The sequence below is a fragment of the Diospyros lotus genome, chromosome 7 (genome assembly GCF_014633365.1).
Source record: "Diospyros lotus cultivar Yz01 chromosome 7, ASM1463336v1, whole genome shotgun sequence".
Lineage (NCBI taxonomy): Eukaryota > Viridiplantae > Streptophyta > Magnoliopsida > Ericales > Ebenaceae > Diospyros > Diospyros lotus.
The window spans coordinates 4,843,457-4,857,341 of record NC_068344.1 but is presented as its reverse complement, the minus strand read 5'-3'; the positions used below and the strand labels follow the sequence as shown (position 1 = coordinate 4,857,341).

General features: G+C 42.5%; 1 protein-coding gene across 5 annotated transcripts in view; it reads right to left on the bottom strand.

Moving 5' to 3' along the window:
• Positions 1–565: 565 nt before the first annotated feature.
• The window catches only part of LOC127806138 (mediator of RNA polymerase II transcription subunit 25), a 91,930-nt gene continuing 78,610 nt past the window's right edge, over positions 566–13,885 (bottom strand). For 2 of the 5 annotated variants that reach the window (XM_052343209.1, XM_052343213.1), the window contains 4 exons: positions 12,676–12,744; positions 12,477–12,561; positions 1,289–1,375; positions 566–1,159 (listed from right to left, as the gene is read on the bottom strand). In XM_052343209.1, coding sequence (XP_052199169.1) covers positions 791–1,159; positions 1,289–1,375; positions 12,477–12,561; positions 12,676–12,744 — 610 coding nt within the window. In that variant the 3' untranslated portion in view covers positions 566–790. Of the gene's footprint in view, positions 1,160–1,288; positions 1,376–12,476; positions 12,562–12,646; positions 12,745–13,885 lie in introns of all 5 variants that reach the window. The other 3 variants (XM_052343210.1, XM_052343212.1, XM_052343211.1) reach the window with 3 other exon arrangements.

Genomic DNA, 13,885 nt, shown 5'->3' with positions numbered 1-13,885 from the left:
AAGGACCAAGAACTCGTCGTCCAGCAAAAAGCCAACAACAAAAGCTACTATTCTCTCTTGAAAATCCAAACAAAAGGATGGAAAGCAATTGATATGTATGTGAAGCAAAGCCTATTAAAATAGATCCAATGGGAGACCTAGAGGGAAATCTTGAGAAAAGCCCAAGAGAGACCTAAAGGAAAAAAAACTTGGGGTAACAAAATCCACACAATAGATATACATTAACCCAATCACGAAACAAAGGATAAACATAAAGGTCAAAACAAAAGAAAGAGCCACAGGCCTACGAGACCCTTTTAGGAGAAGAGTCTCCTGAAAACCCATCCATTAGACTCCCAACGGAAGAAGGGTCCCCAAGAAAGTATTGACAAACTCCCATGAAAAAGATCTCCAAAGACAACCAAAGAAATCCAGATATTCCCAAAATAAAAAATGTGCACAAGACAACTTTAAAAATCCCTCCACAAATCTCGTAAATGATAAGGCTTATCTATATTAATCCAAATTTTAGTCGATCTTGAAATACTGGAGATGTTTATCACAAACCTCCAAACTCTTCTATAAATAAGTAAACCCACTTTCAAAATCTCGAAATCAAGAACTTTGCAAATTTTTCAGCATTCTCAAGAATATGAGTTAAACAACAGTTGTCAATATTGAACTAAAGTGACAGGTTAACTCAAAAGCCAGTACCAAGTGTCCCTAGTCACTCAGGCTTTCTTTTTTATCCAGCAAAACGAAAAAGAAAAAAAAATCCTACACACGGATGGAGTTTTTCTACAGAAAGCTGTTAAGACAGAAATCCTCCTCCAGGGATGTTGGGGGGGCCTTGTGAAGACACTTGCCCCTGACCTACCAACTGTGAGCGATTCGGAGCCTGAACATAAGCTTGCCCCATTCCAGCCCCCACCATTTGCTGCTGCTGCTGCATTTGTGGCAGCTGTTGCTGCTGCTGCGGAATCTGTTGCTGCTGCTGCATTTGCGGGATCCCTTGCTGTTGCTGCATCTGGGGAAGTGCTTGCTGTTGTAGCTGCTGATGCTGCTGGGCTTGCAGTTGCTGATGCTGCTGCTGCTGCTGTTGCTGCTGGGCTTGCAGTTGCTGATGCTGCTGCTGCTGTTGCTGCTGGCTGGGTATCTGTGGCTTGAACACAACCATATCCTAATCATCCCACAGAAGAATTGAATTTGAAGGGAGTAAAGAGTCAATTCCAATGTAGAGTTCCTAAGTAATCCAGGTTGAAGTTAATTTCAGCGTAGAAGACAATGGATGCGGGAAATAACATCTTACCCCCGGGAAAAGCATTCCAATCAAGCGGCAGGCTTTGTCAGAGACGGATAACAGCAATGTCTGTGATGGTAATTGGATTACTGCACACTGCACATCCATAACAATCAATATTATAAGAGTCCTATTGAATCTAATCTTTTATGGTAGAACAATAAAAAGTGAAACTTTGTTCCACAAAAAAAGTTTCACAGATATGAACTGCTATTTGTGGTGAAAATTAAGTAATCAGTTTTGGACATTTCAACCGAGTTTCTGAAACACACTGCTTTCCTCTCCCAGTACAACTTCAATTTAATTTCCAAAACAAATTAGTGTCAATTTACTGAGGTTGCATTAAAATGTAACGGTGTTCAAAATCTAATTAACCATGACTATCAAGGTTTGTTAATTAAAATCTTTTGAATTTCAGGTACCACTATCAAGGTTTTGAGTATCCCTCAATCAAATCAACCAAGTAAACATGGCCGAAAAGTGCAAATCAATTGAAAAATGAAAATATAGTGAGAATTCTTTTCTTTTACAGGTAATAAGCTCAGCTGACTACAGGGGAGGAAAGGAAGAATATTCACAAATCACTGCAAACTTGATACGACGACAATCCCAAGCCTTAACAGACACTGCTGGTGCCATCTCTTTGGCTGACAGGCTATATGCAAAGGATATGTGCTGCAGTACTTGCTCTGGATGGCGCAACCTTTGCAGGTCAATTACCTACGGAGCCATTTCCCCTCCCTACATGGGTCAGGTGGCACCTCTTCCATAACTGGACCTTTAGGGTGAGGAAAATAGCTCTTACCCCCAAAAAAAACACAACACTAGCCAAGCAAATTCCAAAAACAGAGAAAGCAAACTTCAAAGCTCATGAGCCAACGACAATGAAGTAACAGGTGACGTGCACTTTTGTCATCCTGCCCATAAAACACCAACTCAAAACAGCTTAAGCACATGGTCCTGATTTTATCAGTCATCTGTCAAATTAACGAGTAGGTGTCCATGCAGAAAAAACCACTTCAGGAAGGCTGATAGGAATAGCATCAAAACAACTTCCATGGAAAGGCAGTATCACCTTTGTGAATAAGGAAAAGCTGAGAATGCTCTTTTTGAGAAACCTTTCAACTCAGGAGAACCACCAATAACAAATAGATTGCTGCGTCCTGAAGCCTCTCAAGAGAAACCAGCCAACTCTATCTCCAAATTCTGAAAGGGCAAGATGTCCCACCTGCCTAATGTGAGAACCAACAATCTCCTATTGTGGTTTCTTTGTAGACCACATTGTCAAGTAACTAGTGGAAGAAAAATGCTCCTCTTTTAGATGACATTGACTATATCAAGCATTTTGCTAAAAGCATTTGTCACTGTCCTAGACAGAGACAATGGGCTTCCCTTGACTCGATGAAATTCGAGGGGAACTAACAGGAAGAATTTGGGTAGGAAGGATAGAAAGAACAGAGGAAGTAGAGAGAATTGAGTGAGATGAGAGAGAGAGAGAGAGAGAGGAATAGAATAATTTTTGTATTCAATCTTTTCATAGCTTCTCCTATGGAATGGGATGAATACATATAGGCGCTTGGTGTGGGGGTGGATGCAACAGATCTTCCCCCCTCCAGCAGTTACAACAAACTATTTTTCCCTTTTCCTAAGGCCTTACACGTGGCCTTCTACCCCTAACAAAATCTGATAGCTAGAATATAAATGCAACAATCAAATAAAAGAAATACAGCACTGTATATTAAGTAAACAAGAATAAGACTGAAATTAAATGCAAAAAATAGCCATAACTGTGACAATTCCTCCCCTCCCCCAACATTTCTTGTAGAAATGCTAAAAAGGCTCACAGCTCTTGGAAAATGCTGAAGTAGACCTGGTAAATACTCCCATGTGTTGTCCTTGTTACTCCCATGTTCCCATTTCACCAACACTTGGATTAGGGGGACCCTTTGGTTGTATACCACCCTTCTATCTATAATAGCTTCTGGTTCCATAGGACCTTCCTTCCCCTTACACAGCACCGATAAGACTGTATCAATTGGCTCCACTCCAGTTGATTGCTTTAGCAAGGATACATGGAAAACAGGGTATATGTGAGTGCCTTCGAGTAGTTGGAGCCTATAAGCCACCTTACCTTTTTTTTTTTTTTGTTATGTTGAATGGGCCAAAGTACTGGGGACTTAACTTGGTTACTGGCCCTTGACTGAAGGCCTTCAAGTGAGGGTACCTTAGCTTTAGATACACCTTTTCCCCCACTTCTAATTCTCGGTCACTTCTTTTCTTGTTAGCATATTGTTTCATTCTATTCCGGGCCGATGCCAACTCTTGCTTCAATTGCTGTAAGACCACCTTCCTTTGCTGTAAGTATTATTCCACTGATATCTCCGTTGCATGCCATTCGATGGCAGGCATCCATACAACGCCTCAAATGGGAACATTTTTAGGGATGTGTGGTGGGTGGTATTGTACCACCACTGTGCCAAGGCGTGCCACCTATGCCAGTATTTGGGCTGCTGTATACACATGCATCTTAGGTAGGTTTCCAGCACTTGGTTAACTCTCTCAGTCTGCCCATCTGTTTGGGGATGATATGCCGTTAACATGTTTAGCTTAATCCCTATAGATCCCATCAATTCCTACCAAAAATGGCATGTGAACCCCTTATCTTGGTCTGATACGATGGTACTCGACACCTCATGCTACGATACTACTGTAACGACCCGCTCCCACTTACGGGCGCCACCGGTAAATAATCGACCGGATTACTCACCCAACAAACCACAACTGAAGGGTTGGACTATGTTTCAACAAGAAACGCCCTAGGTGGGAACTAGGCTTCGTCCTTCCCTTCGCTCCACTCAGGAATCGGTCCCAACTCAAATGAGAAAAATCCAGCGGACCAAGACCCGAAACCCAAGTGAGCTTCACCTCTCTTCAGCTCACCCCATAGCAAGCCAGAGCTGACCCAGGCACAAAGCTAGCATACAGACACTTCGCTGAGTATTGGGGATTTATGAGAACATACCTTGCTAATTCTGACTCGGTCCGATACTTGGCTTTACCGACTATGCCACATTCAATAAGCAATCTCACAATCATCTATCACACTATGATGATTACAACAATTAAATACATTTAAGCTCAATAACACAGACATTTACTCACAAGGGTATACATACACCACGCCCCCTGGCTACATACAAGCAATATTAAAAATACATAACTTGGGCAACTCAGCTAGTTGCCACAACGGCCTCCCGGCGCCATCCCTGCTTGTATCCGGACTTGCATCATCTACACATGAGGTAAAACCTCATGAGTCATAAAGACTCAGTAAGGGTGCAATGCATGTAAATATGAATATAACGATATTTATGTATGCCAATGCATGCAAATGAGGCTAGGCTCACACATCCTCACAACCCACTAAGGTTTGAGGCATCAACCTATCAGCCCCCACCACTAGTCCTCCTTATGGCCACAGGTCCACTAGAGCTTGCATCACACAAGATATAACCACTACATGCCAATGCAACATAAAAACATTATCAAACGTATTTACCGACTTGCAAAGCCACCTCCACATGGGGCCATCCCTTACCTGGCTCGAAGCCTCTTCTCTGCCTCGGCACGAACTCCAACCTGAACCCCGAGCTCTTCTAGGATCACCGCCTCCCTGGTCGAACCTAGATACAAATGCACACAAACCCAACTCTATCAACATCCGGCATTAAACCAATGCCCTCAACTTCGCCCCACACACCATCAAAACCATCCATCAACAATTTCCAATCAACCCCACCGAGGGTTCAATCCAACCAATTCGACACGATTCATTATCTCACATAATGAAATTATTTTGGAAAGAAATAAATTAATTACCTCGATTAATTTGGAGAAGAAAACCAATCAGACGCCCACACTGGTGTTGGCTCTTGAGCTGCCGCTTGCACCTGAAATCTCGATTTTTGAGCTTCCGACACGCTCCTCAAGCCTCGATTTAATTTTCAGGACTTTTCCCAAATTTTCTGGAATTTTTCCTATTTTTCCAGATTTTCCACATCTCTTTTTTTTATTTTCTTTTTTTTTCTTTTTTTTTCTTTCTTCTTCATTTTTTTTCTCCCGCGCGGCCACTACACGCGCACTGTTCATCGCCTTCTTCTTCTCTGGCGCGCGTGGCTACTCCTTCTTCCTCGTGCGGCTGCTTCACGCCACCGCCGATGCTTGGACCACCGGCCGCCTCTACATCCCTCGCTGCCATCGCCAGCTGTGCTACACTAACCGACCGCCACCGTGGCAAGAAGCAGCACGAGCACCCCTGCGCTGCCATGGCCGATCGATGCCTCCGCCGCTGCTCACGCGACCCCGCCGGCCGTCTTAGCTCGCTGCAACTCCGAGCGCGCCACCACTAAGCCGCCGCTGCAGCTCCGACGCCTTCGGCCGCCTCGCTGTGGGGGGGGGGGGGGGGGGTGTGCTTCATCGTCGGCCGACGCCTTCGGCTGCCTCGCTGTGGGGGGGGGGGGGGGTGTGCTTCATTGTCGGCCATGGCAGCTAGCTGCCATGGCCGATCTCGCATGGCTGCCGCTGCATCACGCAGCCTCTGGTCGACCATTTCTCCATCTTTCGATCTCTCTCACTCTCTCGATCTCTCGGCCCGACTTCCTCTCTCTCCCATTGCTCTGCCTCGACTTCTCCATCTCCCACTCTCTGCTCTCTGCTCTCTGCTCTCTGCTCGTTTCAAGCCGCGGCTGCTTCAGCTGCATCGGCCATGGCTGCCGAAGCCTCTCTCTCTCTCTCTCTCTTTCTCGCGGCTCACTCTCGCGATCTCTCTCTCCCGCAACTCCTCCGCGTCTCAATCTCTCCCTCGACTCTGCTCTATTCGGCCATTTCAAATGGCAGAGATAAGACATAGGAAGCTTCCTTGAAGCTTCTCTCACGCAGGCGATTACACACAAATACTTATATATATATATTTACATATTAACCCCTTAATTCTCATTATTTCACTTCAACAATTAATAATTGCTCTTGAAGATTCTTATAATTACACTTGGGCCCTTCCAATGTTTAAATTAATTATAATTAAGCCACCCAAAATCTCGATTTATATGAAATTAATAACCGACCGCTACTCGGGAATACCGATCTTGACCCTGCACCTGCACGGGACCCTTATTCGACCCGAAAGCACTTAAGGGTTGGCTTACTCAGAAAATCGAACCACCCCTAGGGTCCCCTTAGCTTCCAAGAGGTCCCCTCCGACTATTCGATATTGGCACCCATTCGGGCTTATACAGAATTTATTCCGAAATTTATTCCCGATCGGACCGCTTCCAGCGTCATTATCCTCATCTCGAGACGCTCACCAATCCCTTGCCTTCTTCCCTGGACATCCAAGTCCCGAGGCACTCCCAGCCGCCAATTCGGTAATTTTATTAATTAATTACTTGAAATTTACTCTTGGGCTTCCCGGGCCACCCGAAATCCTTTAAAAAATAATCAAAATTATTTATTTTCAATACCATGTAATACCGGGTATTACAACTACTGTCCATAAACATCATAGCCACTTCTTTGGCTATGTAAAGGTGAGCCAGCCCTATAAATTGTGTAAACTTCGTGAACCAATCCACTACAATCATAATACTATCCTTCCCTTCTGATTTAGGTAGTCCCTCGATAAAATCCATAGTTACACTAACCCAAGCTCGGTCCGGCACTAGTAGAGGTTGCAAGAGACTAGGGTAAGCCACATTCTCCAGTTTACATCTCTTACATATATCACAGGCTAACACAAAGTTCTTTACTTCCACTTTCATCTTGGGCCAATAGAACAACTGTTTAACTCTAAGGTAGGTATTTTGGATACCAGAGTGTCCCCCCACGGGTGAGTCATGCAATGACTGTAAAATTCTTCGCTTGAGGTCTCCCTTGCTCCCTATGACAAGCCTGCCTTTGAACCTCAGCATCCCCTTTGTTAGAGCGTAGTTTCCAGCCCCATTAGGTTCAATCACCAGCCTCTCCAGTAGCTCCTTAATCTACGCATCATCGGCATAGCTGTCAACAACTTCTTAACACCATTCAGGGACTACTTTAGTAATGGTTGCTACACTGCCTTCCTCTTGACACCTTGATAGTGCATCAGTAGCTATATTTTCCTTGCCTCGCTTGTATTGTATGGAATAATCGAGTCCCATTAGCTTGGCCATACCCCTCTTTTGTAGTTGAGTTTGTAACTTCTATTGTAATAAAAATTTTAGACTTTCATGATCTGTTTTGATGATAAATCTACCTCCTTCTAAGTAATGTCGCCACCTCGCCACTACCATTAATACTGCTAGGAATTCCTTCTCATAGATGCTCAACCCCAAGTGCCTAGTAATCAAGGCTTGGCTCAAGAATGCCAGAGGCCTCCCCTTCTGCATTAAAATTGCCCCGACACCAACTCCACAAGCATCCGTCTCTAGTATAAAGGGTTCACTGAAGTCTGGTAACCCTAAGACCAGCATTGTGCTCACCGCTTCCTTAAGCTTCTCAAAGGCTGCTTCGCCTTGCTCACCCCACTTAAAATTCCCCTTCTTCAACAGGTCAAGTCAGGGGGCGGCTGATGATGCCATAACCCTTAACAAACCGTCTATAATATCTGGTAAGGCCAAGGAATCCCCTTAAAGCATTCAAATTAGTGAGTTTGGGCCAGTTGACCATGGCTTCTACCTTCTTTGGGTCTATCCTAACCCCCTCCCCTAATCTTATGTGGCCCAAATATTCCATCTGATCTTGGCCAAAGCAACACTTAGACCTTTTGATGAAAAGCCGGTTGGATTTGAGGACTTCTAGGGTGGTTTTCAGGTGGGATAGGTGTTGCTTAAGGGTCAGGCTTAGAACAAGAATGTCATCAAAGAAGACTAATACAAATTTTCTCAAATAAGGTTCAAATATTTGGTTCATGAGAGATTGGAAGGTAGCTGGTGCATTGGTGAGTCTAAAGGGCATCACCAAGAATTCAAAATGCCCATGATGGGTTCTTAAGGCAGTTTTGTGGACATCTTCAGCTTTCATTTTGATTTGGTGATAGCTTGATCTAAGGTCTAGCTTGGAAAAAATAGTGGCATTATGCAACTCATCCATTAGATCCTCTATCAAAGGCATGAGAAATTTGTCTTTTATAGTAAGGGCATTCAATTGTCGGTAGTTTACACAAAAATGCCAAGATTTGTCATTCTTCTTAACTAGAAAAACCGTTGAGGCAAAGGGGCTATGGCTAGGTCTTACAAAGGATTGGTTTAACATCTCTTTTACCATCTTTTCGATCTCTGTTTTCTGTGTAGGCGAATACTAGTAGGCCCTGATGTTTACTGGCTCGGAGTCTGGTTTGAGGTTGATAGAATGGTTTAGGTTTCGAGTGGGAGGTAGGGTATTTAGTTTAGCAAATAAATCCCCAAATTCTACCAACAATTCATCAATAAGGTGGCTAGAGTGTACCTGGCCAACTTTCCTCTGATTGTTGCTGATGGACAAGGTGAGCTCCCCATACCTCAGTTTCTCCTGCCCTTCCTCCACTGCCACAATCGAAAACAATTGAGCCAGCTTACTCTATTTGTTCTGAATGACTTGTTGTAGGCTCCTCCCTATCATCATCTTGCAAGCCCCGGTTTCTCTTCCTCCTTTGAGTGTCATCATTTTTCAAAGGATACCTCCATTCAAGTCGAAATTGATGGGGCTAACTTCCTTCATCTAGTCAACCCCTAGAACCACATCACATCCTCCCAGTTGCAGAAACCTGAGATTAGCTTCAAACTCTTCTCCTTGCATCTCCCAATTGAACCTTGGGCAAGCCGAGTTGCTAATCACTCTACCCCCATTAGCCACTGTCACACTAAGGGGTGGAGTGTCCGAGCGGGGGGCTTTTCAGTGTCCTTGCATCTCCCAATTGAACCTTGGGCAGGTTGAGTTGCTAATCACTCTACCCCCATTAGCCACTGTCACACTAAGGGGTAGAGTGTCCGAGAGGGGGCTTTTCAGTCTCCTCGCAGTGCTTTCATCAAGGAAGTTGTGGGTGCTTCCACTATCTATTAAGATTATTACTCTTTTCCTTCACCTTCCCTTCAACTTTGATTATCTTGTTGTTAGTCACCCCTTTTAATGCGTGGAGTGATATTTCCCCATTGTCTTCCTCCCCCAACTCTTCACAATCCTCAGTTTCTTCTCCTCCTTCCATTGCTTCTCCCGGATCTCCTTCGAATAGGAAAATTGGAATTTGTCTCCTACATTGGTGCCCCGGAAAGTACTTATCCCCGCGCACCTGAAGCACATACCTGGCTATCTTCTCTATTCGTTAAACCTCCCCATTGTGTGGGGTACTCCCGACTATTTAGCTCCTGGATTATTAATTGCCCATTCCCGGTTAAATCCTTTGCCTCCTTCATGAGAGGTCCCTGTCACCATAGCCTTACTTTGCTGCCTCTGTTTCTTCATCAAGGCCTCCACCACCATCTCCTGCAGTCTAACACTCTCTACTGCTTGTTCCACTGGTCGGGGTCTAATCATTTTGACCATAGGCCTTAGATCCTTGCTTAGGCCACTCAAAAAGCTGGACACGAAATAGGCCTCTGAGAGATGATGATCGTGACTGCTCATAAGAGATCTAAGCTCCTCAAATCTTTTTAGGTAAGCTTTCAACTCCCCCACCTGTCTGAGCTTGTTGAATTCTTCGACAATATTGGACATACTTCTTTCCCCGAACCTCTCACATAATTTCTCAGCAAACTCTCCCCATGTAGGATGGTCCCTTACACTAGTCCGCCCCTGATACGACGCATCTACTACATCGTCAAAGTAAGCGGCAGCTAAGGACACCCTTCTACCCTCTGGGATGTCATACCATTCGAACATTCTTTCACACTTCCTCACCCACCAGCGCGGATTATCCCCCCTTCAAAGATGGGTATCTCCATTCAGGACATGGGAAACCCTGGCTGTTGTCGTGGAGTCTGCTCCACACGACCCTTGTGTAGCATCATTTCCCCTTCCTCATCCTGTTCTCCTCCTATATCGAGGGTCTCTGGCCGACGTACTGTTCTATTGTTTCTTAAGAGAGGCTCGATTCTATCTCTAGGAGGGAATTCAGGGGCTATACTCACCGAATTTTGGCGAGTGAACATCAACATGAATTGTTGAAGTTGCGCCCCAAGCCCCTCTCTCATTTGTGCCATCTCTTCTAGCATCTGGACTGGCATTCCATCCAGTCTCCTCTCCAATCCTTCTATCAAACCTTCCAGCTTATGGTCAATCGCCATGATCGCCTCATGGTTGCGACCATTCCTCAGTTCCAACTGGTCGACTCGCCTTTGGACTTCAGACATGGACGAGCTAACTTGTTGCAATTGAGATTCCATGTTCTTCATGCGGGTTTCTTCCGCCATAACTTTCTACAATTCTTGGTCGGATCAAGCTCTAATACTAAATTGTTACTATCCTAGACAAAGATAATGGGCTTCCCTTGACTCGATGAAATTCAAGGGGAACTAACAGGAAGAATTTGGGTAGGAAGGATAGAAAGAACAAAGGAAGTAGAGAGAATTGAGTGAGACGAGAGAGAGAGATAGAGAGGAATAGAATAATTTGTGTATTCAATCTTTTCAAAGCTTCTCTCGTGGAATGGGAGGAATACATATAAGCGCTTGGTGTGGGAGTGGATGCAACAGACCTTCCCCCCTCCAGCGGTTACAACAAACTATTTTGTTCTTTTCCTAAGGCCTTGCACGTGGCCTTCTACCCCTAACAGAATCTGATAGCTAGAATATAAATGCAACAATCAAACAAAAGAAATACAACACTGCATATTTAGTAAACAAGAATAAGACTGAAATTAAATGCAAAAAATAGCCATAGCCGTGATAGCATTCTCCAATCATCCCCACGTTATACAACAACATAACAAGCCTTCACCCCACTTGTGGGGTTGGCTATATGGATTTAGCTCAACAATCAACTCTATCCATGGTCATATCTTTTGTAAGGCCATCATAACACATATCATGCCTAAAAGTTTCCCACCAACTTTATCCTGGTCCTATTTTAGATCTTTTGCCAAAAGCTTTTTCCATTCTACCACTCTTCTTATAGGAACATCTATTGGTCTTCTCATACAACCAAACCATCTTAATTATGTTTCAGGCATTTTATCTTCAATAGAAGTTACTTTGACCTTATGATGTATAGCCTCATTTTTTATTTTTTTTATTTCCTTGTATGGCCACACATCCACTGTAGCATCCTAATCTTCATTATACTCATTTTGCATGTCTTGGTCTTTTATTGTCAAACAGTCTATACCACATAACACTTGAGAGACTTATGGAGAATAGTGAAATTCTTTCATTGTTGTTGATGTGGAAAGTTTAAGCTCAAAGAAGGTTTTCCTCTATTTTACTTCAGTTATGGATCAGGAGGCTAGCCACAAGAATGAATAGTCATTTTTTGGGGCATATTTTGGCTTAAGAAAAATTTACAAAATTCTAAGATTGGTGGGACTTTTGCAGCTCCTAATTGTTTACTTATTGAAATGGAATGGGAAAAGAGAGTATAATTCAATATGTAGCTTTCTATGATGGGAACTGGGAAGTCAAGAGTGAAGTCATCCTATTCTTTCTGGAATATGGTCACTTGGAAGTCCTTGCTAAGATGCACACAGTTGCAAAGGATTCTATTCTTTCCCTCTTTTTAACCACAGATAAGATCCAGACTAAACATAAGATGACAAGGAATGTTCACCACAGGAGTGGGACTGATTGAAATAGAGAAGGGGATGACATGGAGCAGTTTGTGAGCTAGGTCTTCACTTTTTAAGGTTTCCTGTACCCATTTCTATGTATCCGTTATGGGAAGACCACCTCCCCCCCCCCAAAAAAAAAGGAGGTCAACATTACTAGTAAGAGTATACTAAAAAAATCCAGTGTTATTAACTGATCTTGCTTGTATATAAACATCAAGGAGAGCATGTATCAAATTCTTCTTCAAAGGGCCATAGTTAAGAATCTTTGGATGTCAACCATCTTTAGGGTGCCTTGCAATTTCTCTGGGTGGTTTGAAAAATGGGCTTTGAGGAATTAAGTATTATTTTCTCTCTTTCCTTTTCACATCTTGTAGAGGTCCTTGAGTAAATTTAATTAACGATAAGCTTAGCCTTAAGATTACTTACAAGCTTTTTTTCTTGTAGCTGTCCAAGAAATCCATGCGAGTTCAGTGCACGGAAAACTAGAAAATCTGCCTTCCCAACATATTGCCTAACATCCAAAGGCAAATGAAAAGAAAAGGAATGGCAAATAAGGTCAGAGCAAGTATATGATCATAGATGAACAAGATACCCACAAATAAATTTTTCACTTAGTAGACAGTACTTGTTGTTCATGTGGTCCTGAGATATGAGTCTAACTATTTGCATTGTTGGTGGCCAATTTGCTGCAAGCCTGAGACCAAAATAGAAAAATTAAGAAGAGTAAATAACAAGAAAATATAAGGAAAAATTAGGTAAAAATAAAAAGAGGAGCAGCAGAAAGAAACTTAAAAATAAAAAACAATCATCTTAGTAAGGCATTTTGGCATATGTTAACAACAGAAGAAGCCAGATAAACATAAAAAAGATACGAACTCTGGTCACTACTCAATAGAAGTCAATCAATGAAATAATACAGAAACAGTTTGGCTCTCAAATGAGCTTGTACACAACAAATACTCAGAACATTTCGAACAGGTATCAGAAGTATCAGGAGAAAGTGGTATAGAAGCTTTGACAGGATGAATCATTCTACAACTTCCAAAATTCCAGTTCTAAAACTGCATTTAGCATGTTTGAGTATACTAAGATTTTTTCCCCGTTCAAGATAGGTAAGGAGGGAGTTTGGAAGGAAATAAAGATGCCATATAACATAAAAAAAATAAAATATATAAAGCCATAAGAGATTAAGACATAACATAAGCAGACAGCTATTTGGCAGCATGATGTAAATTTCATTATTTCTTGCTGGGAACTTAGAAAAATAAGATAGTTTGGTTAAACGCTGCACAAGTCCAAATCTAAAAACAAAATAAAAATTGTTCCATGAAATAAAGGCATGACTAGTATTGAAATCATGAGTAAAAGCTTCAATATATATCCATATGTGCAAATGAAAAACAAAATGGAATTTCCTTGTACATCTTCAATGCCAAAATTGAGAATGAACTAACATTTATCCTGATACAGAATGCTATCCTAATTAAGCCAACATGACCATTTAGGAGTTTGAAAATTAAACCACACCACCCAACCACTCAGTAATGCTATTTGTGCAGAGTTCTACACTCCTTTGTATACTCAATAAATTATAAACACTTCTTCCCAACATTATCAACTGATTTTTGAAACTATAAATTAGTTTTAGAAGTGTTTATAGTAATTTTAAGAGAGTGTAGTTTTAAAAATTAGTTGATAATTGTAGGAAGAATTGTCACTGATTCATTGTAAATAAACAACAACAACAACATATCCAACCTTTATCCCACTATGTGGGGTCGGCTACATGAATTCATTGAGATCCATACACTTCATATCAAACTTTAATGTCTCCC